Consider the following 27428-nt stretch of genomic DNA (forward strand, 5'->3'; position numbering starts at 1 on the left):
ATCGTCTAAGAGTTAGTCTCTCCTGGGAAATTCAGAAATGAAAGGAAATAGATGGTGATGTGAGGCGTGCAAGGGCTGGAAGTAGAGAAGAAGATGGAGGTCTGAATAGAATGGAAGGCGATGACGTCACACAAAGGAGAGGACAAACCTTTGATAAGTCAGTTTTCTTGAATCACTAAAGAACCAAGAGAACCACTCTCAAAAACTGATTTTGATAACTCAAAAATATTATTCATATTCTGCTCAAAAAAAGAAGAGGGTGCAGCTTATAAGGTTGCTGGCCTTTTCTTGGTTACAACTTGAGACAAGACATTAACACCAATACTGTTAATTCATGGTGCTAATTTGTAACTGAAAATTGACCCTCTGAATGAAAGCCTTAATGGCTTAGCCATTATTACATTCAAAACTAAACAAGGCATTAACACCAATGATGACAATTCATGGTGCTGAATAGCCTCATTTGAAACTGAAATTCTAAGCATAAAATGACCTATTCATGCCCTCCCCACCAGCTGCATAGGCTGAACTTAGCCCTTGATGGTTTGGACTTTATTGGACTTAAAAAAAAACTACTACTTAAAAACAGCCCACAAGTAGTGCAATCCACAAGGAAATTGGCAGCCACTCTTACACTCATTTGGGCCTTTATTCAACTTGATTCAGCCTCCATGACACACCCCTTTTCTTCATTTTCCATGAGACAATTCACTAATTTGGGCTACACATCTTCCAAATTGACTCTGACTTCAAGAGTTGTTGCCAACACTTGCTGAAGAGCCTCTTTGGCCTTTTCGGTTTTGGCCCTCGTCATTGGTCCTCCAAGTCCCTTAAGTGCCTCTTGGTCCTTGCCCTTGATCATGTTTCATCATTCCCTCCCTCTTGAAGAGGATTTGACCTCAAATCAAAGTCTCAACCATTTGCATCAAAGACAGATAAATCAGCAACATTAAAAGTTGAACTTATGTTATACTCACCAGACAATTCTATCTTGCAGGCATTGTCATTCATCTTCTCCAGCACTTGAAATGGACTATCCCCTCTATGTTGGAGTTTGGATTTCCTTTGTTCTAGGAACCTTTCCTTTCTCATATGCACCCAAACTCAATCTCCGAGTTGGAATACACCTTTATTCCTCCCTTTATTTGCTTTCTTATTATAACTCTCACTTTTCTTTTCAATTTGAGCCTTCACACGCTCGTGCATCTTTTTCACATAATTAGCTTTGGCATGTCCTTCCTTATGCTTGAAAAAAATGTTAGTTTACCCACGTCAGGAATGAAGGTATGAAAAACACTAGAAATGGGGGTTTGAATAGGGTTTTGCAATAAAAACGTTTCCTTTAATATTTCACGTAAATCTCTTGGTATCAAAGAATAAATTTTATCCTGGTTCACTTGAACAAATCCTGAAGCTACCTCCAGTCCACCCGTTAAGTGATTTCTTCCTTCGTTGAATGAAGGTAATATACTAATCAAAGGTTGTTACAATTGCACTAGCACAACTTGCTACGTGACTAACACACCTAAGAACTAGAAACCACTAAGACACACAAGTCTTAATTAGTCTTCTCAAGGATCCTGACCTAACCGGTCCCTGAAGGAAATACAAACAGTATGATCAAAGTTTGGGTTTACAAAGAGTGCTTCTAAAACAAGCAAGGTGGAAACAGATTTAGAACAATGAAGAAAATGATTGCTAGGGTATTCGCTGATAGTAATTTGATTGCAATAAGTTTCATGGCTTTTTCTTCCTTTCTTCAGCCTTTAAATATTCCAAGCACAAAGTGAATTATCCGTTGTGAGATTCTATCCGTTGCAGGATACTTCTAGAATTTCTTGAACGTACAAAGGTTGATCCTCATAGGTAGACTGGTCAGAATAGTACATTGTGATTGTACTATTTGTTAGTGACCTTTTGTCCTTTACAGTTGACTTCTGATCTCCAGAGGCGCGCTTTAAATGTGAACTTGTGAAGCTTCAAATCAGAGTCACGAGGTTGCTTGGATCTTCAGAACTTCAAGTCTTCAGCATTTGGACCGTTCACTTCAGAACTTCTGGTCTTCAGAATCTTCAAGTCTTCAGAGTCTTTGACCGTTCACTCAGAACTTCTGGTCTTCAGAGTCTTCAACACTTGATCTTCACAACCCAAATACAGAGCTTCATCTTCATAACTTAAAGGAATATTCTACCGTTCATCAGAACGTAGTGAGTGTAGAAGCAGATTATTGGTCAATCTTTGGTCTTTGACTTTTGATGAGTTCCACTTTCAATCAGAATCAGAATCTGTTTGTCAAACAAATAAAAGACAAACGTTAGAGTACCAAAGTTGTTCATACACAAAATATATACTTGTTATCATCAAAACCTAGAGATGTACAACAGAACCAAATCTTGATCTTACAAGGAACACCTGCAGGCATTAAAGAGAACTTCCAGTGTGACCAGGGAGTTGTGAGACCCAATGGTCCTTTGAATTAGCAATAAGGAGCATTGCAAGTATAATCTTGATGAATGATCAACTGCCAATCATAGTAGTCCTTTGGAGATGGTGTGGGAATAACTTCACGGGCAGTTAAGGTGTAGAACTTCTGCTCCAGTTAAATGTGACACAACCATCACTAGACTTGTCAATGCTTGCAATCATACATTTCAAGGAATTGTGCTTCTTTGTAGTGGATGTCTTCTTCTTCTTCAACACTAATCTCACCATTAATTGTAAATGTCTTCGTCGAACAATCTTCATGCCCAGATTAACAGTTGAAAAGGCTTTTGAGGATGACCCCATGTGTTCTTCTCTATCAGTGCCAATATTGAATGATCCTCCCTCATTGTCATATATCATGAATTCATCAGACGATTCAAGAGTAACAACTGGTATGAATTCAGGAGACTTAGGGACATTTCTTTCTTCTCTTATTTCAATTGACTCATGAGTAGATAAAGGAGATTCCACTTGATCTTCATCAGTATCTGTAAATAGTGCACTCACAAATCTTGTTTGTGAGACATCAGACATTGTCTCCTTGTTGGCTTCGGAGGAGTTTGCACCAAAAGTTGGTTGGACCTCATTTCTTCCTTCTTGCGTGTCTTCTTCTTCTCTGAAATACATTCTTCTTGCCTTCTTGGGCACGGTGAGAGTCGCAGTTCAACTTTCTAGTTGCTTTCTCTTCATCAAACTTGACTTTTCTAGCATTCTTGAGGATGATCGTGGAGATGCTTGCACCGACCGTGTTCTGGACGATACTGGTTGATTAGACGACAGTGCAATTCCACCGGTCGTTATCTTCAACTTAGAAGCCGATTGACTGGTTTGCTGAGGTGGCAGATTTGACAAGGTGTAGACCGCTTCCTCATAATTTGATGTGTTGTTCCCCTGGGAGCTTGGTTCAGACTCCAAATCTTATCCTTTTCCCTTTGCATACGATTTCTTTTTTTTCTTGGGTAGGAATTCTTTAGGAACTCTTGATATATCTATGCTTAGGTTCATCCTCTTTACATCAGAAATCTTGATTGGCGTAGAGAGAATTTGGTCTCCTGGCAGGCGGTGACTTTCAAACGTTAAATAGATCGCTAAATCGGTTGCTAATTCGGTCGCTATGTTTAGTGACTTAGGTTATAGAAACGGATGAACTTTGGTCGCTAAATCGGTCGCTGACAGTTTTAGATACCGATTTAGCCCATTTAGCGACCAATTTGGTCGGTTGCTACTAGACTGTTTTCTGGTAGTGTCTCTCCACGTTGTTACCTTTTCTTGCAAAAGCTTTAAGCTTGAGGTGGACCATGACTCTTGCAGTGGAGCTGGGTTTTCGGTGGGTTACCTTCGAGACTGATTGTTTCAGACTTGGAAGAAAGGAGAGGTTGAATTGTCGTATTTAGATGTTGTAATTCGTGATTGTATTTTTCTTATTTCTAGTTTGGAGTTGTGTTCTTTTTTTTTGCGAGACGTTCTGATAATTCCGTAGCGGATTTTCTAGTTAGGAATGCCCACACTTATGCTAATACAGTACGGGTGGAGGAGGTTCCTGCAGCTGCTGTTCATTGTGTGAACTTGGAGGTAATGGCTTCTTTATCTACTGGCTTTGAATATATGCAGTTTAATTTTTTTTTAAAAAGTTACACCAAGTAAGAGAAAGAAAGAAAATAGAAAGAATGAGTGATGTGATTGATGTAATAATTAATAAATAGGAGGAAGATAAGAAGAGAAAGTGAGTAAAATGAAATGCTAGATAGAATGAAGTGTAAATGAATTAAAAAGCTACTTTTGATATGTTTTGTTCTCCCTATATAAGGCATGTGAATATTACAGTACACAAGAAAACATATAAAATTGCAACGCTTCATACCACCATATTAAAAGATGGAATCTGACTGTACCCCAATTAATCAAAGCTTTGTAGTTTTGGGAAAATTTGCATAATTTGTATATATTAATCACATATTCACTTAAATACTATTCTGTTAGGTTAATATGACTTTTTTAGTGCCTTTTAGACTAATCTTTTAAATTAAATAGGCTTTTAGAACGTTTATTTACTAATTTAACTAGGCGTAAGTTGAGCTTGATGGATAAAATCATTTTGAAAAGCATGGTGGAGCATCCACTTCTAATTCCCACTAAGAAGAAGTACACCCTTATATTGAAATAACGAGAGATGGAGCAAACGCAGCTAGCTAGCAAGGGAAAGCGTGAAATACCAAAGATCAAATACAAAGTTTCAAGCCAAATGGAAGCGATGTTGTTGGGTTCATTAATGATTCTCATGATAAGTTTCATTATCGCGCAAGCTCAACTGAAAACTGGGTTTTACTCTTCTTCATGCCCAACCGCAGAGGCCACAGTGCGTTCCACTATTGAATCCTACTTCAATAAAGACCCAACCATTGCTCCTAGCCTGCTTAGGCTTCATTTCCATGATTGCTTTGTTCAGGTTTTTTTAACAATTTGATCACATAAAATGCTGCCTAATTTATTTATTTAATTTTGTTTTGGGGTCGATCTTACATATTTATTTTGTTTATTTAGTTTATGTTACATTATTTTGCCCAGGGCTGCGATGGTTCAGTTCTGATTGTAGGGTCATCTGCAGAGCGGAATGCATTGGCAAACCTTAGTCTAAGAGGTTTTGAAGTGATTGAAGATGCAAAATCACAACTTGAGGCAATATGCCCAGGTGTTGTCTCATGCGCTGACATACTAGCTGTGGCAGCACGTGATGCAGTGTACTTGGTACTAAACATATAAACTGCATGCATGTTTGGCATACAGTGAAGTAAAAATCACAACGGATAGAAGCGATTTTCCTAATTAATTAGTTTTTGCTTCTATCCACTGTGATTTGTATCTTCAACTGATAATTATTGTGTACAATGATTTGTCTCTTGAACTGATAAAAGTAACACCTGAAATAACTGACAGAGTAATGGTCCAAGTTGGTCAGTTCCCACCGGAAGAAGAGATGGGAGGATATCTTCATCAGCGCAAGCCTCTAATTTGCCTTCCCCACTTGACCCTGTCTCAGTCCAGAGACAAAAATTTGCTGCCAAAGGCCTAGATGACCATGACCTTGTCACTCTAGTTGGTGTGTTTTTAATTGCCTTTTCTCTTTTCTTGGTATTGAGTATTGACTATGAGTGAAGTCCCTATACTTTTACAATTAAGTTAATTTGGTCATTTTCAAATTTTCATTTTTTTCAAATATTTTATAGTTCATGATGTATTGGATATATGATACAACTTAGTGAAATTAGTGAAATTATGGTCTAAAGAAAGGAAAATTGACATTTTTAATTACTTTTTTGAAATTTATTATTTGATTAGTACTTATTGAAAGAACGAAGATCTACAATGCAACTAGATTTAAGTAGATTTGAGAGTTTTAAGTAGATTAATAATGATTGACAAATTGAGGGACTTGATTGCAATAATTGAAAAAAATGTAAACTAAAAAAATATTGAGGGACTAAAATTACTTACCGGTCTAAACTAAATGAGCAAATATAATAATGCAACTGGTATATGGTGTAATACAACTAACGTTTTTGTGTTACATACTGTCTGCAGGCGCACATACCATAGGCCAGACAGAATGCAGATTCTTCAGCTACCGCCTGTATAATTTCACTACCACTGGGAATTCAGATCCAACTATAAATCAAGCAACCTTAGCACAATTTCAAGCACTTTGTCCCAAGAATGGAAATGGCTTGAGAAAGGTTTCATTGGATAGTGGTAGTCCAGCCAAATTTGATGTTAGTTTCTTCAAGAATGTGCGTGATGGTAATGGGGTTCTAGAGTCTGACCAGAGGCTGTGGGGAGATTCTGCTACACAAAGTGTAGTGCAGAGTTATGCTGGGAATATAAGAGGGTTGCTGGGGTTGAAATTTGCGTATGAATTTCCAAAGGCCATGATTAAATTGAGTAATATAGAGGTGAAGACCGATACAGAAGGAGAGATTAGAAAAGTTTGTTCAAAATTTAATTGATACTAGATTGGGACTCGTGCATTGCATGCACGGGCGGATACAAGTACTACAATCTATATATATATATATGTAAAGCTCACTTGAGCTTAGTAGCTTAGCATTAAATAGATTAAGCAATAAAGTGTTTTTAAGCTACATTAAGCAATGAAGTTGAACAAAAGACTATTCATCTTAGTATTTCATAACAGCTTCCATAACTTGCATTATGAAAAAAAACTATAAAAAGGGCGTAACCTTCATTATGTAATAAAAGGCTATTAAAAGGATGTATTTCTAGAACCACTACAAAAAAAACGTTATTTAGTGGGGGTTATTTAGCGGGGGTTTTGATAACCCCCGCAAATGTCATCAATTTTTATTAGTTAAGGGGGTTTTTAATAACCCCCGCAAAATTTTCATTGATTAACTCTGATTTCACTCTCACTCACAGAACAGAACTCGTTCTCAGTCTCACTCTCACACAAGAACTCGTTCAACCATGGAAGCTCACGATTGCAAGCGATTTCCACTGATTTTTTCTCGCTTTCCACCGATTTGATCTCGTTTTGCATCGATTTGATCTCGTTTTCCACCGATTTCAACCTTCCCCGATTTCACCGTTCGCTTCCATTTCCGTGGCAACAACCACCGCACGCCGTCGTAGCAACAGCCTCCTCCGCCGTCGGTATGACCTACTTTGCTTTTCTTTGCTATTTAACTGTGCTAAAGAGAAAGGAAAACGAGCTTCAAAAGCTGACTAACCGCTTCTCCTTCTTCATTCGCAGTTCTCTCTGTGATTTTCTCATGGATGCATCCCTCAGAGACTCAACAACCTCTAATCCGTCGCATGCTGCATTCTCCGGTACCGATTTTTTCTTAATTAACCGATTCAGATTTCTAAATTAGGTTTTCATTAGTTGATTTGGAGATTTCTCTCCTCTCCGGTATAATCATCGATTGAAAACGGTTTAGGTTTGAATAGCTTAATGGATAATCAGATCTGAATCAGCTCGAATCAATTCTCTCTCTGTTGAAATTATGTGTGTGTATTGTGTTGTGTTTATGATCTGCTAAGGACATTGGTTTTATTATGATGCATTTGATGTTTCCATTGCTATAGAAACATACAATATTATGATGCATTTGATGTTCCCATTGCTATAGAAACATACAATATTATGATGCATTTGATGTTTTCTGGCATATCTTGTGCAGGAGTATCGTCCTGATTAATTTGTTTATCATGACAGGTTATCATATTTGTTGATAACTCAGGCGCGGATATCATTTTGGGTATTTTGCCATTTACGAGGGAGCTTCTTCGCTGTGGGGTTCAGGTATGGACCAATGTGTTGTATTACTTAGAATTTATTTTGCATTTTAAGGAATTTAGAAGAACTGCATGTTTTGTTAATCTATTTTAAGTACTTTAAAGTAGAGTAATTGTTACTTATTTTAGTTGTGATAGTATTTGCCAATTTTAAAGTTATGTGAAATTGAAGGTTATTTTCATGTGCTTTTCTTATGGATGTCTTGTTCTTATGAATGTAGGTTGTACTGGCTGCTAATGACTTACCCTCCATCAATGATGTGACTTACCCTGAGCTACTTGAAATCATATCAAGGGTAAGGAGAGTTAGGTTTGGCAAATTTTTGCTATGATGACCAAGTTCTCTCCTAACACTGTTATATTAGTTACCAGTTAAAGGATAAAGAAGGAGGTCTCATGGGTGTTAGCACTTCAAATCTTGTAATTGCCAACTCTGGAAATGATTTACCTGTAAGAAAATCAACTTAGTACTTTGTTTGTTATCTGGTAGATTTATATATGATGATTACATTACATGTTTCATTCTTGTTTTGTTCAATGGATTGCAGGGCATTGATCTTAATAAGGTGTCAGAGGAGATTGCTTTCCATGCAAATGATGCAGATCTTTCCTTTTAACACTGCAATTTTTTTGCAAGTAAGGTAAACCACTTCAATCATGATACCATCGTTGTTTGATATATTATTTCTTTTTGGTTTTTGGTTGAGTTAACTTGCAGTCACATTTTTATATTTGTGGCAGCTCAATGATATAATTAATATCACTCACATTTCAATTAAAAAAACTTCTCTTTCTGATTATTTCTTCTTGGACAATCAAATCCTTTCCAAACAACAAAAGCAGAGTGTATTTGCTTGAGAACATTGGCCTGTATCTCTCTTATGATTTGGCTTACTCACTAGCCTTTTGTGCTACTTTTTTCTTTCTCACTTCTTTCTGCAGGTCTATGCTTGTTCTTGATAACTGGAGTATTTGCTTACCTGCATTCTTGAGGATCTGAAGGAGGTTCGTTTTCTGCTTTAGTTAGATTATGTACCTTACTCTATCCTTTTTCCTCCTTTTTGAATTTTAATTCATTTACTTTTTACATAAGCACAAGATCAAAATCCACACTTAATCTATGTTTGCTCCTCCGCAGCTTGTGATTGTTGAGTTTCTATCTTACTTAGTTCAGTTAAGTTACAATCATGGTTCTTCTTTCAAATCAGTTTTAGTTTAGAAAAATTTGTCCTCTTTGTATTTTATTCACCTGCATATTTTTTGAGTTTTTTTTAATTTTTAATTTAAATATGATGCTTCTTTTGTCTTTGACAAAATTCTTGTCTTGTTTGAATACGGTTTTCCACTCTCATTCTTGAGCCTCATGAACATAGTTAACTAGTCTGATTTTTGCTTTTTCTGATTGTTCCCCTCATGCTGCAAAGAGAGCTCCATTTTTCTTGTCATGATAGCATTATCAGCAAATTCATTAACTATTTGTATTGATTTCCTCAGCTTCCTTCGCATGTGAGAATTTGGTGAAAGAATCCTCCACCCTTGACTCGGGTCAGAAACAGCTCAATTTACACAAAAGAGCTGTCCATAGACTTTCCGAGTTTGAAGGTCATAATTCATTGCTATGAGTTTTGTTCTTTTGCTGATATCTGACTGCTTTTTTCTTTTTCCTTGAAAGTGAGTGAATGGAACAATTTAAACTTAGTACTTCAAGAAAATGTTTTGAAATATTTTTGCTTGGCTTATTTTTTTAATAGCTTTAGCTTATGAGTCGCAATGTCACATTTGTAAGTGCTTTTCATTGTTCAAGACTATGTGTGCGTTTCGGTAAACAACTTAATTAAGTGCTTATAAGTTTAGGTAGTATTTGAGTAAGATTATGACCTACCTATGGTTTCATGATTTGGTCAGCTGATGTGTGTTTAGGTAGTGCATGATGTAAACTGGACCATTTTCGTTTTATAAACATGATGTTGATTATTTTTGTGAACTATTGGATTGGTATGGCTAAAGCAAGGAATTGTTCAAAAATGCTTCTGATCCTTGTCTTAATGCATTAGCTTCTTAGATATGATAAGATTGAATGAGGCTGACTAGTCCTGGGGAGTACCTTGATGAATTGCTTCATTAATATTATCTACACTATTCAATGCCTTCATTAATCTATATAACTGGCTATTTTGGATTGGGGCATTTGGTTTCTTCTTGTGATGGTGCTTGGTGTGATTGTAAAGGTCATGTGTGATATTTTATGGGGATGGAGCTCTCATGTTGCAGCACTTTGGATGGGTTTTTCAACATACTATTGTGGCTTTTAGGCTGGTTCTGTTAAGTGCAGGATGCTGAAGTGGATTCTTACTTGTTGGGACTGTCAATATCTTTACTGTTTTATTTTCTTTTTGGCTTTTATAACTGGTTGTAGTCTCATGCTGCACTGGTTGTCAAGGATGCTGAAAGTAACCTTTGTGTATTTTATTTCTATATTATATACCCGTGATGCATTGAAGTCCTTCAAGGAACTGAAAGTATATATTCTTTATATGATAATCCAATTTCTAAATAGTCAACTACTTTATATTTCACAATGTATCAGGGTGTAAATATGGTTTGCTTCCATTTACATCTTTGCCTTTTATCTTGTGTTGGAATTATATATGCCAATAATCAGGGAATGATTTTCTTTTTAAATCGTACTTTTTTCTTTGAATTATACTTTAATACAGTAAGTTCGGGGATTGTTAAAAAGTAATAGGCCTGCTTATGCTGTATGACCAGCTTCTTTCAATTTCTAAAGTATAAGTAGATACTCATTGGCTTGGATAATGTCATTATACTTAACCTTTTTCTTTCAGATTGTAAAAGTCATGAGCACTTGGGTTCGATCTTCTACTGTATATAGTTGCTCCTGCATACTTATATGCTCTTAGGGATTGTTATAACCTAGAAGAATCAAAGACACTTGCCACTTACAAATCCTTTACTTGTTATGAATGCTTCTGTTTACTGCTTAGAATTGTTCAAATAATCACCTGGCAGATATAGATCAGATCCAAATGGCCTAAGTTTATATAGCTGTTGTCTGTAGGACATAGAGCCCATTTGGCTACAATAAGTACTCTTTGGATTATAATTTATATCAAATCTTTAAGAAGGACTTAGAGTTAAATAATTTATCGACACTATTTCCCTTGGAAAGCTTGGGTAGGTCGTGGATTATGGGTTCAGCTGCTGTTCCACAAATGCATATTGTCTTCAGTTATTTTCTGGTTAATTTATTTTATTTTCCTCCCCTGAAGTTTTGAGTTTATCTTATTCCAATTTTTATTTCAGAGATCTGGGCAGTCAAGGTTTGAAAGGTCTCATAAGCAATCAGATTAGTCTTTTGTCAGACTTGGTAAGCCTGTAAGTATCAGCAGCAAAATGTTCACATATTCTTATCATCTTTCCCACCATGTGGCTTATATATATTTTTTATGTCAACATGTACTGATATATACGGTTGGAAACATGATATAATTGGCTGAGGTCCATAAAACTTCACCTTGTTTTGAATTGCTCTGTTGTTGTTCATGTGTTCTGTGAAACTGCAGTTATTATTATGTTCATTAATTTTAGAAGTGTCTTGATAAGCTTATATAGACAATTAGCTTATGATATTATTCTATTATCCTATTTCTTCTCTAGCTTATCTTATGGTTAATAAGTAAACTCAACAATTAATGAGGTTAAAAATGTCCCTAGAATAAACTCTAGTAGTCAAGGAAGGTTTAAGGGAGGTTTAAAGCTGTAAATAATCTCTTGCAATTAAGGGAGGTTGAAAACTCCCGTTAAAAAAAGCTTATGGATAAGGGAGGTTTAAAACCCCCGCTAAAAACTCCCGCTAAATTCATATGCAGGTATCAGGGTTTGCTAAAAACCCCCGTTAATAATTTGTGGGGAGTGTATCTTCGGGATTTTTCAAAACCCCCGCTAAGTAACTCGCGGGGGTTGAAAACCCCCGTTAAGTGCAAAAAAAACCCCCACTAAATAACGTTTTTTTTGTAGTGAACACATGTTTGAACGGTGAACCATTTCGTAACAACTTCAATAACTAAGCTATTCAACTTATTAATTAAAAGATTGACATTTCTAGAACAGGATGTGAACCATTTCTTAACAATTTTTGTAACTGAGACGGGCTATTCATATATTAACAATTACCTTCTTGAGGAAATCACTCAGATTTCGTAACCTGCACTATACAATTATATGGCAGTACTGCAACTTCCAAACTGATAAAAAAATTAAAGACTTTTTAGCTACCTACATTAAAAAAAATACAATGGATTAAATTAAACTATGCATCTATTGTGTATCTCTATATAAACAAATCACTCACACACTTAAGTCATACATATCGACTCCATCAAAGTGAGAAAAAAATGGAAACCGTCACTAGCTATTTCAGCAAGTATGTCATATTTTATAACATTAGTTGATTGAAATTGAGAAGATTTTGATCAAGAATCGTAAGTAATATCTCATTGATTTTGATGGAATTCCATTGCCAGAACTCAGCAATAGAAACATTGGACAACACACTTATTAGAGAAGAGAAGCACGAAAGATGTCACTCATTACCAAATGAGCAACAAAGAGAAATATACAATCATGTTATAAATGCGGTAACCGCCAATACTGCAGGGCTCTACTTTGTTTACAACATGGAGGTACTAGAAAAAACTTTCTCTACAGGACAATCATTGCAAGGCTAAGGGCTGGAAAAAAAAATTTGTGTTTGCTGCTTCATCAGGTAGTTAACTACTTTATAGTCTCTCTTATGTTTTTCTATACTATTTTGTTCATCCAATTGAATCATTCAAATACATCATCATTTGTGTATCTATGTGACACAGCTCATTAACATAAAAAAAAAAAACTAATACACAACACCTAACAGAAAGGAAACTTTTGCCAAGTTACCTTTCCAGCCAACAACAAAATGTGAATCACAGAAATTTCTATGATCACTGAATTTGTAAGTGTAAAATATAATACATCACTGTACTCTTCACTTAGGATTTCATAAGAATATGAATCTTTCACTCCTCAATATTGTCCTACATATTTGTCATTATGGCTAAGTGGCTTGGTTACTATTTATTGTTTAACCTATTTGTACTTGGGTATAGCACCCCTTGTGCTATTATATATGAATTTTTCCTTTCAAAAAAATGGACAAAAAAATAGCAACCCAATTCAATCCATCAAAGAGAGCAAATGTCCAACAACATAGAAATATACTTTAAAAGTTGGTGCAAGTGACTTTAAAAGAACTTCGATCTTCATGCTACCAACACATCATTGGCCAAATTTGGAAGTACGTACCACTCAAAATATTCCCTAGCACCAAATCTAGATCTATAAATAACTACAATGACCATAAAATGAATGAACAATTATAAGAGAGAATAGGAAACAAATTTTAAAGATTTCAATCAATTGAAAAATATGACTTCAAATTGGCTCCAATTACATAAGTACTGAAGATACTTGCTTGGATTGCCACTGGCATAAAATTAGAAAACCATGCGGTCTCAATGCCCCAAACCCAAAAGTAGTTACTTTTTTTTTTTGAAAATCCAAATTGTATAAAAGAAATTAAAGGAAGATCCAATACATCAGATGGTGGCATCAAGCACACCTAGCAAAGTAGAAAAACAGAAACTAACAAGTTAGTTTTTCTTTTTAATATGCCTCTTCAACCAACTAAAGTATGAGTTGTTTTTCTTAACTTTCCAAAATATGGGAACTGGAAAAAATAAGAAAAGAGGTAGCATCCTTACACTGACTACACCTGCTAAAATTAAGAGTAGAAAATGATAACGTAGCTAGAAACTTTAGTTGAGTTTATGTTTTTAAGACAATGGAGTGAAATAAATTGTTACAATAATGGCACATTTTGACAAGGGAAGTTATTAAAGCACCTTTTTCAACTATGTTCTCAATAAGTAAGAAACTAAATATATAAGGGGTACAAAACCGTGGCATTTACACATCAGAACATTGAAAATGAAGGTTTATCTGGGATTTAGCAAAATGGGTTGTAAGAAATGAGACTAAGGGAAAATAGGAATAGAGAAACTTAACATGGATGAAGAGGGAACCGACAATGATGGTGCTACCAGGTATTTGAGGTACATGTTGATGGGTTTGGAAGGGTTTTTGGATTCGATGAAGAGGAGCAGAGCGATAACGACGTGGGTGGTGTCGTGGGAGACAGATCCTTCGATGCAAATGATGCGCACCTTGATTCCAGTCGATTGTGCTTGTGCAATTCAGTTCTCCTTCCATGTAACACATTTCTTCCAAATAGTTGCGTGCTTTACAGGATGCCTCACATGGCTGCCTCACCACCACTAGATTGAGGATTTTTCCGCTTTTTTATTTGATTAGGGCTTCTGTTGTTTTCTAATTCTATTATGTATTTTTCTAATGCTTCATTTACTTAATGATTTGTTAAAAAAATCAATAGTTAAGCATTTTAAATTTTAATATTTGATAAATATAGTAATTATAAATATAATTAAGAAAAACTAAATTATATCAGTGATAACTAACTATGTAAAGTTATCACCTTGTGTTTTCTAGAGTAACACCACCAAATTGAATATACTTATTGTTGAGAAAGATGAAAAATATGCACAATATACTAAAAATGTAGTGCATAATAAAGTTTTAATGAACTTCTTCAATATAATTATAATTTATATGTATTTTGATAATCCAAAGCTTCTTCCATTTACATTTTTTTTTACCTCTACATAAATTTAAATATCACAATTAAAAATTACTATTTAAAAAAAACCCGTGCAACGCATGGGTTTAATTTCTAGTATATTGTAAATTTTACTTGCAATTCATTATGGTAAGGGTCATTGCTAAGATATGTCTTTTTTTTTTCTCCCATAAACCAAGATTATAAGTGTCACTGTGTGATGCACTATAGTAATTGTAAAGTTCAAACGATTTATAATATCTCTAACCCTATGTCCCAGGTGATAAATAGAGGGTTTAGCCTAACATGGGCATAAAGATTACAAAGAAGTAGAAGAAAACCCTATAAAATCAATGGAGAATTGAAGTTGTTTTTCTTTTCCTTCAACGTTGTTATTCCTCCTTCGTTCCAATATTGTTGTTGCTCTATATCGTCCAAGAGGTTAAAGATGCCAAAACAAGGTTAAAAACACTATTTATAATGTTTATCACGTTCTAGTGGAGCTATGATTTGGTGTGGTTATGTACAACGTAAGAGCATGCACCCTCGCAAATCTTGCATGTTTGATGCGAATCAGGTGTGGCAGATTGGTGATGGTACACTGTAATAACTTGTGAGCGAAGCAGGGATCCATAACCCACGTTTTTGTCTTTTCTGCTACAAGGGTTGATCTGGTGGGGTCACACATGTATAATTTCAGAGAGCGAAGAAGTGTTGCGGTTGTGCCGTAGGTACATGGTAGACTCGCACAGTCTGCAAACGATGGCTTCAGACGAAGCTTGTGGACTTATACTTGTTGAATATATGGGCAATGTTGTATCATGGACTTTGTCCAGTCGGTATTTGATGTTTGCGCTGACTTCAATGTTTTGTCCTTTATCTTAAAGTCTTCGATGTTTCTTCTGCGAGCTTGCCTCGAGCTTGTCTTCCCCATCCTTCTTGTTGATCTTCTAAGAGACTTTTTCTTCAATGTTTCTCATTCGAGCCTGCCTTGAGCTTGTCTTCTCCATTCTTCTTGTCGATCTTCTGAGAGAACTTTAGTCTGACTCTAGTCTGCTTTGTCCTGATCTTCATGTTCTTCATGTTGATCTTCTCTTTCTCCCAAAGCTGAATCTTTATCACTGTTCTTGCTGCTTTGGCATGATCTTCTTGTCTTCATTGACTACTTTTGGTCTCTATACCTTTGTTATGGCCTTCATTTTTTTATATTTTGGTCTCCATACCTTTGTTATGGCCTTCATTTTTTTATATTTTGGTCTCCATTGTTTATGTTATCATTAAAATATATTAACTAATATGTCCTTCTAGAAGGAGAACTCATGTATATCTTACAATGTATTTATTTGATTTTACAAAAATAATGTTTGAATACATTTATTTATTTCATTGTTCGAGAAAATAAACTTAATTATTAAAACATGTTTTAGTTTATTTTATTGGGTGGCTTCGAACACCGATGGGTCCTCTCTTGACAATCCGGGGTGCTCGGGTGCTGGGGGTGTGGTTCGTGATGCAGTTGGAAGGTGGCAATTTGGTTTCTCAGCGTTCCTTGGGTTTTCGGAAATTCTAAAAGTGGAGCTCTTGGCGATTTTCCTCGGTTTGCGTCTTTGTTGAGAGCACGATGTTCGACGAGTTATGGTTTTTTCTGATTCTCAGCTGGCTCTTACCCTTGTGCGGAGTGGTTGTGGCCGGTTCCATGTGTATGCGGCGGTGGTGGACATGATCCAGGAGCTCTTGGGTAGAGGTTGGAATGTGAAGTTTGCGCATATTCTCCGTGAAGGGAATGTTGTGGCTGATTTGCTTGCGAAGGAGGGTGCTTTCTGGTTCCAGCCGGTTTAGTCCCTTAGAGAGTCCCCTTTGGTTGTCATCTGTTTGTTGGCGGATGACTACCGTGACACTCATTTTCTGAGGCGTTAAGGGTTTAATTTTGTTTTCTTTTAGCAGCTTTGTACCAAAAAAAATATGGATCTTTTAAATGCGAATCATGGGAGTGTGCTAGAATTCAATAGGAAAAGCAACAGAAGAGTAATTTTATACGTTTTAGTAAGTGTGGAAGTCAAATTTTTAGGTAATTATTTACATTTTCCTCTTATTTTCGCAGCATAAAAAAAAAAGAAAAAGGATATACGTGCAGTGTGGGATACCTGCAGATCCTAGCAATCCTACATCCCTTCCATTCTGCATTCCCACCTGCAGAGAAACAAAACCACCCATTATTATCACTAATTTAACAAAGAAAACACCAATCGCCTTAAACAAACCACTTCCACAGCACACAGATACAGTCATACAGATACAGATACAGGCAAGAAGGCACACTCAAATTATTCTTCCCTATCCCCCATACTACTCTGCCTGCTTTTGCTATATCCTCCCACATCATCAATCTATTATTCTATAATTTTCTTATCATCTTTATTTATTATTTAATTATTGAGTCCTGGTCCATCGCTTTTTCTTCTAGGTCAAGGTTCCAATCGTATTTCTCACGCTCTTCCCATCATCGTTTTCACTTCAACGACTCCGTGCACTCAACCCTATCAACCATGGCGTCAGCCACAGTTGTTTCCCAAATCCAATCCCTATATATCATCAAGCCGCGCCTCTCACCACCACCACCACCACATCGTCAGTTCCGCTCAATTTACTTCCCGACGACGAGGTTGTTACAACAGCATCGCTTCCGCCAAATGAAGTCGGTGGTTATTGTGTCGGCGACGGCGGCGGAGACGGCCAGGAAGCGGTATCCGGGAGAGTCGAAGGGTTTCGTGGAGGAGATGAGGTTTGTGGCGATGAAGCTGCACACCAAGGACCAGGCCAAGGAGGGTGAGAAAGAGGTCACGGAGCCTGAGGAGAAAGCGGTTACCAAGTGGGAACCAACTGTCGATGGCTACTTGAAGTTCCTCGTTGACAGCAAGGTCGTTTATGATACTCTCGAGAAGATCGTTCAAGATGCTACTCATCCTTCCTGTGAGCTTCTTTACTTTCTGCTCTCATTCCTTCGTTTTCGATTTTTCTTAACAATTTTTATTTATCTATTATGTGTTTTTGGTTTCTGTTTTTCTAATTGCTATTATTATTTGTTTTTAGAGGTAGGACTAATTAGAAACATCTTATTAGGTCTTTACCATGTTTGGATCTACTTGCATTTTACTTGCATCTTTGGATACATTGTTGTAGTGAAGTCAAAATCATGGTGGCCCTTCACTTTTGCGACTGTCTACCATGATTTTGTGTTCCGCTTCTTTCCAAAGATGCACATACTTGCCTTCTAACAAAAGTTATTCCTAGTCAGAATCACTTTTTCAACTTATAGAGTTTCTTTAGTCTCAAGTCTAAATTGACTTCAATCTGAAGTCAATGAAAAAATGCTGAAGGTTATTTTGAGGGTTTGCGGTGTTTTAAATATTTCAGGGTAAAGTAATGGTGAAGTCACTGAGTTGGAACTTGGAATCTTTGGCTTACTGTATCCACATCCTTTATGTGTGATCTGATTTTTACTTGTTTGAAAATGATTCTCAAATCCGGTTGTAGCTTCAAGCCAATTGCAAAGGGAGTACAGAACATCCTTGATGGTTTGTGATCTTTGAGAATGTTCTGTCTTTCTATCTGTCCCTGCAAGTGCAACCAAACTACCATTATAAACTCAAACCAATAACAATAACTCCGATTAATGGAAATGATATTTCGCTCTTTTCCCCTAGTTTCTTTTGTAATTCTTTTATTTATAAAACTCCATTCTTTTATTGCTGGAATAAATAAACATGTAATTTACTTTCATGGGTACACCACTGCGAACATTCTTGTGTACTTTCTTAATTATAGTGAAAGATGATTTTGCCTGGAGTTCATATCTGCAAACTCACTGGTCAGAGCTGTGAATTAGTCTGTCATAGTTGGCTTCGCCATTCTAAATACAGTTCAGAGTATTGCTTTTCCCTTTAACTTCCCTTTTGATTATTCTTATGCCTGTTTTAAGATTATAATATCCTGTCCAGCCTTCCTGCTATACAAGCTAGACATGTAATTTAGTGAGAAAATAACTGCGAAACAAAAGCATTATTTAATTTTCTAAATCATGTATCGTCTAACCTTGATATTCTGGGTTTCATTCTTAGTTATTTTCTTCACATAGTTTTCCATTCTGAGGGTTTCTTGCTGTTATACGTGTTAGTTACATTCTGTTCTTGACCTCTTTAGCACATACACAACTAATAAATTGGAATTCTCTGGTGTGTAGGTATTCTTAACTGACCTGATTGTTTGATGCCTGATGCTTTTGCCTTTATTGTCTAGATGCTGAATTCAGGAATACTGGATTGGAAAGGTCTGCAAGTTTGGCAAAAGATTTAGAATGGTTCAAGGAGCAAGGCTACACCATTCCTCAACCTTCCTCTCCTGGTCTTAACTATGCACAATATCTCAGAGATTTATCTCAGAATGATCCCCAAGCCTTCATTTGCCACTTCTACAACATCTACTTTGCCCATTCAGCTGGTGGTCGAATGATCGGGAAAAAGGTAACCATTCACATGCACGCTAAAAGAGATTATATTTTGTGTTTACATGGATCATGCACGTCTTTGGTTTGGAGTTTCTTTTGTGGGCCATAATATATGTTTCATGATTAATAGGGCACAATCATATCTAGGGATATTTTCAGTTTTCCTCTCCTTTTGCACTTCACATCTCCTTGGAGATGTTAGTTTGATGATGTGGGAATTATCCACTTTCTTTTAAGTGGAATGGTCCGTAAAACTTTTATCTGAGGCATGAGTAGTTAAATATTAGCTGGTGTGTTAGATGTTGGCAATTTCCATAACTGTATGCAGATATTGCAGAGTTTTGTCACACATATGTAGGACATATTTTGTTTTCTCTTTGCATCAAATACTTTGTTGTGTTCAACTATTAGTACGATGATGGTAATAAATCAGTATCACTAATTGAATGCGCATGTTTGGATTAACATATTTTGCACTAAAAGAAATCAGCCCAAAGACCTTTATGATGCATTATGGTAATAAGCTTTTTAGATAGTAAAGTAAGTAACTGAACATTCTTTTCATAACGGTTAGTAAGCTTCACTATATTCTAGATATTATTCAGTAGTTTTCACCTGACAAGGTGAAAAATAGTAATAATTGTTGCTAAATTTTGTATACTCTTGATCTTCTTGCTTCTTAACCTTAACTCTTACAGATTGCTGGAGAGTTACTCAACAACAAGGGTTTGGAATTCTATAAATGGGATGGTGACCTTTCCCAGTTGTTGCAGAATGTGAGGGACAAGTTGAACAAGGTTGCTGAAGTAAGTTTCGTGAATCTCTTAACCAATAACCATATGCATTCATTTCCTTACAATCTTCTTAAGAATAATAAATTAAGTTGATTTCTACTGCAGCTTTATATCTAATTAGTAACAAAAGAGAAAACGAAATCTTTCAAATGTTGTAAGTTAAGCTGATGAATATACCTTTTGGCATTTCTTTGTTTTATCAGCAATGGACTCGGGAAGAGAAGAACCACTGTCTGGAAGAAACAGAAAAGTCATTTAAGTGGTCTGGAGAGATTCTGCGTCTAATTCTATCATGATACTATGTACCAATCTCTATAATTATGTCCACTAATATGCATTGTGGAAGCCAATAAAATTCTCTCATGTGTATATTATATAATTTTCAATTACGAATGAATAACAGAATTTATATTGTGTATTATTTAGATTCAGTTGAGTTTTTACTTCAATTTTTTTACTTTTAGTTATTTTTTTATTTGTTACTAAAATAAAACATGGATTTTGACACCAAAAAATGAAACTTAAATGTTTAACCCATTAAGTGTGACCGGGTATTACAATGATCAGTTATGGAAATGAGTTTAATTTCTATGCACTAACGGTGTAAAGTTTTTTACACCATCAACCAATCAGATTTTAAATATGTGAGAAAATCTCTCTTTTATTTAATTTCATTAATTGACGTGACACATCCTTGAAATTTGATTGGTTAACGGTGTAAAAAAACTTTATACTGTCGGTGCATCATCATTTTTCTCATTGCGAGTATGAATCTTTAGTACTAGTTTCTCTTAAATCCAAGTTTCTCTCATTCGTATCTCTTTTCACATGACCCTTAATAATGCTGGACGATATTACACTTACATATGTTACTCTGCACTCTGCAGAGCAAATACATTTTGCATAAGCTATGTAAAACAGATTGGAATCTTTTCTTAGAGCTTCCACAATGTTATGTGGGTTCGTACTGCCACATAGCAACTCTTAAACAACTTTTGCATATTTCGCTTCAACCAGAAGTTCTTAACTTTGAGTTCTTAGCACTATTCATTTGAATAAAACAAAATTCATAAAGTAATAAAGTAATTTAGATGAGAAAAATGTTTTTTTATGCTAAGAACTCATAAAGCAAAGTTGCTTATATAAGAACTAGTTCTTATTTTTAAGAACTAAACTAAGAGTTCCACGTCAACCATCTCCAATGCTCAAGAACCTGGATCTTAGTTTTTAGCTTAAGAACTCACATCTAAGAACTAGCATTGGAGATGTTCTTAGTAGGCAACTGAAAATTCTTTCCTTTTTGTGTTTATTTTACTGTACCAAACTTTTGCGATTGTTGGAGTAAATCAGGAAATTTGCAATTTTTGTAAGAAATACATACATTAGTTTCTTACTCTGTAAGACACAAGAAATTACAAATGTTAATAAGGCATAGTATGGAATCCCTAAAGAAAATAAAGAGCGAGTCAGATTATAAAAGAGAATTGTTATTCAGACCCTTCCCACATCTATTCATACCCCCAAAAAAGTGCAAAATGTCGAAAATGACCTTAATGAAAAAAGAAAATTTAAAAAATACCCCCTCCCTCCATCCCTCTTCCTCTTTTCTTCTTCAAACCCCCCCCCCCACTACATTCTTCTTCAGCTTCCATACCCATTATAGCAACCTCCAACAACCTCTCCCCTGCTCCTGTCACCGGCCACCACCAACGCCATCGTCGCCTCGTTGTTGTCGTCGACGTTCGCCAACACCACTGTCTTCGTCGCCGCCGCCTGCCTTCCCCGACTTGTCGCTGTCGTCTATAAAGGTACCTGCACTATTTCCCGATTCAGATCTGTCGCACTTGTTAAATGTGTTACACACGCACGTTGAAAGTGCGTTGTAGACGCACTCTTTAAGCGTGTCTCTAACGCAGTTTGTAACTGCGTGTTTCTGTTGATTCGTTTTGTTATAATATTGTCGCACTATAAGAGTGCGACTGAGGTGCACCTTCATAGTGCGATCATTTGCATTTCTGGACTGTCACAAAAACAATGAACCATTTGTTCTTTGCATTTCAGAATGAGTCTCCCTAAATCATATGAAGTGTACATGCCTGGAGAAAAGGTGCCTGAAGAAAAGGTGGAAGAAAGAAAGTTAGCCAATGTAAATGTTGGAGATGATGTGTCAATTGTCGCGAACTACACTGAGTAATTTACCACAGACAGAGTATTTTCGTATACCTTCACTCATGAGTATATTTGAATTGTGCTGGATTGATACCTATATGTGTGAATGTATGTAAGTTTTTGCTACTCGTGATGAGTTTCTGGATTGGGTTCGAAATGTAGTAAGGAAATTCCGAAATAAAGGAGGGCAACACCTTATTTCCTTAAACTGCAAAAACTGCCTCACGTTGAAGCAACTGTTTTTGCAGAATTTTTAAATTTGCTGTTTTGTTTTTGGGTGAGCAGGCCATCATGTATGTTCTTTGCTTTCGCATGAGATCATTGGTGGATATTCCAAGGCTTAAGTTGCAACTTCTCAATATGCCCATGGAGCCAATCTGGAAACATAAATTGAGTCCCTTGAAGGTAAGAAGGTCCTTAGGAACTTCAGCAAGCTGTCATGCTAAATTTTATTTAGTAAACAGCGACATGCTAAACTTCAGGACACACTTTTTTTCAATACAGTCTCCTATGGTTGGATCAATTTTCAAAATTGCCAATATTTCTCACTTTTTAAAGATGTATTGACATTTTAAACCAATCACATAAAGTGTGTTGAAGAGGGTGTTTAAAAGAGTGTGTTGGTGGAAATTTTCATAAACTTACTCATGTCCTTCTAACCTTTAAGTGAGTGAATGAAGACTGCATATTATTTGAACTTTTCTCTTGGAAGGAAACAAAACTTTGAAGCCTGATGATGTAAACTTGTGACAGGTGTGTTTGCCTACGGTAGTAGAGGAATTTCTTAGACAGGCAAAGGCTGCTCAACTTTTCATGTCCTCCTCAGAGACATTTGTTTTCAATGATTTGCTTGAGTCTGATGATCTTTCCAGATCTTTTGGTGGGATTGATAGACTTGATATGTTTTTCCCATTTGATCCATGTCTATCGAAAAAGAGTGAAAGGTTTGTAACTTTTGGTTTTTGCATAGAACAAACTTCTGATCTTGCTTTGCTCTCCACTCTAACCGTCTTTGTTGTCTGCCTCCAGCTACATAAGGCCACATTTTGTCCGGTGGTCAAGAGTGAGAACTACATATGATAGTGATGACGATGAAGATGGCAGTGAAATGTCACATGATGATTTTGTTGACAGGAATGCAAAGGAATTGGATATGATGGTGAGCGTTCAAGGACTTGCTTGATTTTGACGCTGACTTGAACAAAATGTCTATTACGCCCAAGTTGTGCTATAACAAAATGATATTTGATATTGGAGCAATTGTAACGTTTATATAGTTAGCATTTTCTCCTTTTTTTTTCACTTTTTACTTTTTTTTCTTTCCTGTGTAAGTTAATTGAAGCTGCCAACCTTGATATACTTGCTCCACCAACTCGCTATCTTGTTCGTAATTATTGAAGGAAAGAAAAACTGAAACATGTTTGTTAAAAGGTGCTTGCTACCATACCACAAGAAAAATTGTGGGTATGATACATGAGCTGATGTGGACCAGTAGAATTTAAGTGGGTTAGTTTAATTTATCATTTTTCGTTTTATTGTATTTTAATATTAAAAAGTTGGAAAATAATTTTTCTTAACCCATGGTTAACCAACCCTAGTTAGATTTCAGTAACTTATTGTATTTCCAATACTTTAAACAGGGTTTAATATTTTCTCCTTCATCCCCTTCCTCTTACTAAACTTCACCTTGCTTCCAAACCATCTTCAAATCAAACCTCATCCTCTCCCTGAAACCTCCTTGCCACCCAGCCACCATCAATCCCACGGCAACCACCAGCCAAAACCCCACGAACCCACCACCCACGACAACCACCGTCCCCTCCTTCCTCCACCTCCAACACCACTATCTTCTTCCCTCTCACCACCACCACCACCACTAGATCTGTCATAGCCGAACCAACACCAAACAAATTCCTTCTTCCTCGTACCAGATCTTCATCTTCTCCATCTCTGGGTACTGAGTAACCCATCTTCAATCGCCGCATTAACCTCGCGGCCGTCGGCGAAGGCTGCGCTCCAGCGGCGGTCGCACCGCGTTGACTGCGGCGGCGACGAGCTCGAGATCCTCTACCTCTCCCAGATCTCGCCCCTCCTACGCCACCAACCCCGACTGGTTCAATGAAGCTCAGATCTGGTTATTGAAGCTTAGGGTTTGAGATTCTGGAGACTGGATTATTTTAGTTAATTTAAATCTGGGTTTTTTTGTTGTTAGATGATAAAGATGGATGAGGGAGATGAAGATGGGTTTTGTTTCTGTTGTGTATGGTTATAGTTTTTTTCTATTCTCTAAGGCCCTTTGATATCTTGATAAGCCCCTAATTCTCATTGTACTAAAACGTGAAACTTCAATTTCCAGAACTAATTTCTTCACATTGTAAATCTGTTGTAATATTGTTCAATAACCGCACAATAAAGCTTTCACTCTCAATCATGAACTTGACAATTATAAAGCTGATTTTAAGATGATGAACATGAAGCTTTTGGGATGTTGGGGAGTATTGGGGAAGGTTAACCTTAATCTGGTACATCAATGGTGAATATGATGAATCTGGAAAAAGAGTGGGAGAGAATAAAGGAAGAAGAATGGAGATGAACTCAGAAGAAACTAACTCATCAATTGATTGTGCAAATAAGCTGCCTTTGTGAACTGAATTGACAAATCCATTGCTAATTCTCAAGAAACGGTAGAAGGAATTGGGAGAGGCTGCCGTAGATCCCTAATTCTCTCCATGCTATGGTCATTTAAATCTGAATAGTGACTATTTCTAGTTTCTATTCTGAAATTGTAAACTAAATAACGTGATGGTTGAAAAACAAAATGCAAACAGTATATCTATGATAAAAATAATATAATATTTTAAAAACAAATACAACATTAAGATTTCATTAGAAAAAGTAAATAAAATATTTTTAAAATAAATACAACATTAAGATTTCATTAGAAACAATAATATAATGTTTTGAAAATAAATACAACATTAATATTTTATTAGAAAAAAATAAACATAATATTTTGAAAACAAATACAACATTAATATTTCATTAGAAAAAAAATGAATATAATATTTTGAAATTAAATACAACATTAAGATTTTATTATAAAAAATAAATATAATATTTTGAAAATAAATACAACATTAAGATTTCGTTAGCAAAAATGAATAAAATATTTTGAAAATACAACATTAAGATTTCTTTAGAAAAAATAAATTAATATTTTGAAAGGTAGTTAGGGTTGATGACACACTCAGAGAAACTAATCACTAAGGGAAGGGTGGAGAGGTACATAGGGTTGATGACACACTTAGAGCAACTATTAACTAAGGGAAAGGTGGGAGAGGTACATAGGGTTGATGACACACTCGAAGCAACTAAGCACTAAGGGATGCGTCAAAGAGGTAGTTAGGGCTGAGGACACACTAGGAGCAACTAATCACTAAGGGAAGGGTCGGAAAGGTAGTTAGGTTAGGGTTGATGACACACTCGGAGCAACTAAGCACTAAGGGAAGCGTCAAAAAAGTAGTTAGGGTTCATGACACACTTGGAGCAACTAATCACTAAGGGAAGGGTCGGAGAGGTAGTTAGGGTTGATGACACACTCGGAGCAACTAAGCACTAAGGTCTAAGGGAAGCGTCAGAGAGGTAGTTAGGGTTGATGACACACTCGGAGCAACTAATCACTAACGGAAGGGTCAGAGATGTAGTTAGGGTTGGTGCCTTAAACTAAGCGCGACTAAGCACTAAGGGAAGGGTCGGAGAGGTACTTAGGGTTGATGCCTTAAATTAAGCGCGACTAAGCACTAAGGGAAGCGTCAAAGAGGTAGATAGGGTTGATGCCTTAAACTAAGCGCGATTAAGCACTAAGGGAAGGGACTGAAAGGTAGTTAGGGTTGATGCCTTAAATTAAGGGCGACTAAGCACTAAGGGAAGGGGCGGATAGGTAGTTAGAGTTGATGCCTTAATCTAAATTGTTTTAACTTAAGCTAATTAAGATATTAATTATTGATTTGCACACTTTACATAACTTAACCAGTATCTTAATGGTACATGTGGTTGCAAATTTATCACTTGTCCATGGTTCGATTCTTGTTGAGTGAATTTATCCTCCATTATACCCTTTTCTTTTATTATGAATTGATTTTTACGAACTATTTTATTAATTTATCAATATCTTTTAACAAAATCATACCTAGTGGTGTAGTGGTTACCTCTATGCTATAAATATGCGAAGTCCTGTGTTCGAAACCTTACTTCTGCGTTTTTTTCCTTGAAAAAACATCATTAACATAATACTTATATGACTCTTGGAGCCTTAAATAAAAAACTGTCAACGTAGTACAATGGTTGGTGCTTGGGCCAAATACTTTCAGGTCTTGTGTTCAACACCTATTTTCCTTTTTTTATTATTAAATGCAACCTATACTTTAATTTTTTCTAATAAAAGATGAAAGGACAAAAGGGGTACCATATTTTTTTTTGGTAAGCCAAAATGTATTATTACTAGCACAAGGGTTGCTACTTGCTAGAACCAAGTACATGAAAAAAAGAAGCCACAAAGCAGAGCACATTAAAGTACCACTGATGCTGCCCAGAAAACTTACAAAAGAATCAAAAGATTAAAAGAAAGAACACTAGAAGCAGTTTGCAAAACAATTCATTAAACCCCTTAGGAGACATATACCAGCAGCCCCAAAATTACAATGTGCAGTAACCAATAGAGCCCTTCATCATTCCTTTTGACAACAAACCAGAGTTATACCAGTATCCTCACCAATTCCATACTTCCACATATATTGCTAAGTAGAAATTCCCTTCCCCACAAATGCTTACACTATATTGGACATACATGCCTGTGATTCCCTGAACCAGTCTTGAAAGGAGTATTTGAACTCTTTTTAAAGGGGTACCATATAAAATTAGATAACTCAAAAAGGCCAACCAAAGGGCATTTAACCATGTCTGAAGCATAAAAATTTGGCATACACATACAATGCCTTTCTAACAATGTCAATATATAATCTTAACCAGCATGATGATCACTCAAATCATGTTACATACCATGGAGTTAGACACACTCAAATCCAAAATTTATTTGCATATTCACAAAAGCTACATTGAAAGCATCAAACTCTTCTCTTCTATTATGAAGGAGATTTGAAGCCATTCAGATTTTTCACCCCTCTCACTTCTCAGTTCCCATGTTCCTTTACATGAAGAAAAGATGAAAACCAAACAGAGAAGATAGAAGAAAAACCCCAAAAGACAAAGACCCTCTAAAACTCACATCTAAGAGTCTTCACCTCCCTAAACCCTAAAAACACAAGAAAAAACTACTTGCACCGCATCACCAGAATTTACAGCAACCTCCTCTGTTTCCTCTGCCAAAACTAGCTACATGTAGCTTCAGGTCATGTCT

At 36.2% G+C, this 27428-nt stretch overlaps 4 protein-coding genes across 4 annotated transcripts; all 4 read left to right on the forward strand.

The window, feature by feature from the left end:
* Window positions 1–4639: 4639 nt before the first annotated feature.
* On the forward strand, window positions 4640–6670 carry LOC130744821 (peroxidase 25-like). Its single transcript, XM_057597198.1, has 4 exons — window positions 4640–4930; window positions 5050–5229; window positions 5419–5581; window positions 6064–6670. Exons 1-4 carry the CDS (start codon window positions 4655–4657, stop codon window positions 6483–6485), a joined length of 1041 nt encoding a protein of 346 aa, XP_057453181.1. The 5' UTR covers window positions 4640–4654; the 3' UTR covers window positions 6486–6670.
* A 221-nt stretch (window positions 6671–6891) lies between these two features.
* On the forward strand, window positions 6892–11627 carry LOC130745491 (damage-control phosphatase At2g17340-like). Its single transcript, XM_057598142.1, has 9 exons — window positions 6892–7149; window positions 7250–7326; window positions 7715–7801; window positions 8016–8090; window positions 8167–8244; window positions 8343–8435; window positions 8737–8799; window positions 9289–9396; window positions 11119–11627. The coding sequence occupies exons 2-6, from the start codon at window positions 7273–7275 to the stop codon at window positions 8409–8411; spliced, it is 363 nt and encodes a 120-aa protein (XP_057454125.1). The 5' UTR covers window positions 6892–7149; window positions 7250–7272; the 3' UTR covers window positions 8412–8435; window positions 8737–8799; window positions 9289–9396; window positions 11119–11627.
* A 5060-nt stretch (window positions 11628–16687) lies between these two features.
* On the forward strand, window positions 16688–20274 carry LOC130746262 (heme oxygenase 1, chloroplastic-like). The gene is made up of 5 exons (XM_057599184.1): window positions 16688–16850; window positions 17010–17515; window positions 18842–19065; window positions 19748–19855; window positions 20047–20274. Exons 2-5 carry the CDS (start codon window positions 17092–17094, stop codon window positions 20137–20139), a joined length of 849 nt encoding a protein of 282 aa, XP_057455167.1. The 5' UTR covers window positions 16688–16850; window positions 17010–17091; the 3' UTR covers window positions 20140–20274.
* Window positions 20275–21989: 1715 nt separating this feature from the next.
* Window positions 21990–23395, forward strand: LOC130731846 (uncharacterized). The gene is made up of 3 exons (XM_057584046.1): window positions 21990–22417; window positions 22766–22956; window positions 23042–23395. The coding sequence occupies exons 1-3, from the start codon at window positions 22304–22306 to the stop codon at window positions 23193–23195; spliced, it is 459 nt and encodes a 152-aa protein (XP_057440029.1). The 5' UTR covers window positions 21990–22303; the 3' UTR covers window positions 23196–23395.
* The last annotated feature ends 4033 nt before the right edge of the window (window positions 23396–27428 follow it).

The sequence above is a fragment of the Lotus japonicus genome, chromosome 1 (assembly GCF_012489685.1).
Source record: "Lotus japonicus ecotype B-129 chromosome 1, LjGifu_v1.2".
Lineage (NCBI taxonomy): Eukaryota > Viridiplantae > Streptophyta > Magnoliopsida > Fabales > Fabaceae > Lotus > Lotus japonicus.

Excerpts from the sequence above, each read along its gene's own strand:
- LOC130744821 (XM_057597198.1), top strand. The coding sequence starts at position 4,655 with ATGGAGCAAACGCAGCTAGCTAGCAAGGGAAAGCGTGAAATACCAAAG. Across the intron at positions 4,931-5,049 it reads TCCATGATTGCTTTGTTCAG|GGCTGCGATGGTTCAGTTCT; the intron begins GTTTTTTTAACA and ends TATTTTGCCCAG. Across the intron at positions 5,582-6,063 it reads TGACCTTGTCACTCTAGTTG|GCGCACATACCATAGGCCAG; the intron begins GTGTGTTTTTAA and ends TACTGTCTGCAG.
- LOC130745491 (XM_057598142.1), top strand. The coding sequence starts at position 7,273 with ATGCATCCCTCAGAGACTCAACAACCTCTAATCCGTCGCATGCTGCAT. Across the intron at positions 7,327-7,714 it reads GTCGCATGCTGCATTCTCCG|GTTATCATATTTGTTGATAA; the intron begins GTACCGATTTTT and ends TTATCATGACAG. Across the intron at positions 8,245-8,342 it reads ACTCTGGAAATGATTTACCT|GGCATTGATCTTAATAAGGT; the intron begins GTAAGAAAATCA and ends AATGGATTGCAG.
- LOC130746262 (XM_057599184.1), top strand. The coding sequence starts at position 17,092 with ATGGCGTCAGCCACAGTTGTTTCCCAAATCCAATCCCTATATATCATC. Across the intron at positions 19,066-19,747 it reads GTCGAATGATCGGGAAAAAG|ATTGCTGGAGAGTTACTCAA; the intron begins GTAACCATTCAC and ends TAACTCTTACAG. Across the intron at positions 19,856-20,046 it reads AGTTGAACAAGGTTGCTGAA|CAATGGACTCGGGAAGAGAA; the intron begins GTAAGTTTCGTG and ends TTGTTTTATCAG.
- LOC130731846 (XM_057584046.1), top strand. The coding sequence starts at position 22,304 with ATGTATGTTCTTTGCTTTCGCATGAGATCATTGGTGGATATTCCAAGG. Across the intron at positions 22,418-22,765 it reads ATAAATTGAGTCCCTTGAAG|GTGTGTTTGCCTACGGTAGT; the intron begins GTAAGAAGGTCC and ends AACTTGTGACAG. Across the intron at positions 22,957-23,041 it reads CTATCGAAAAAGAGTGAAAG|CTACATAAGGCCACATTTTG; the intron begins GTTTGTAACTTT and ends GTCTGCCTCCAG.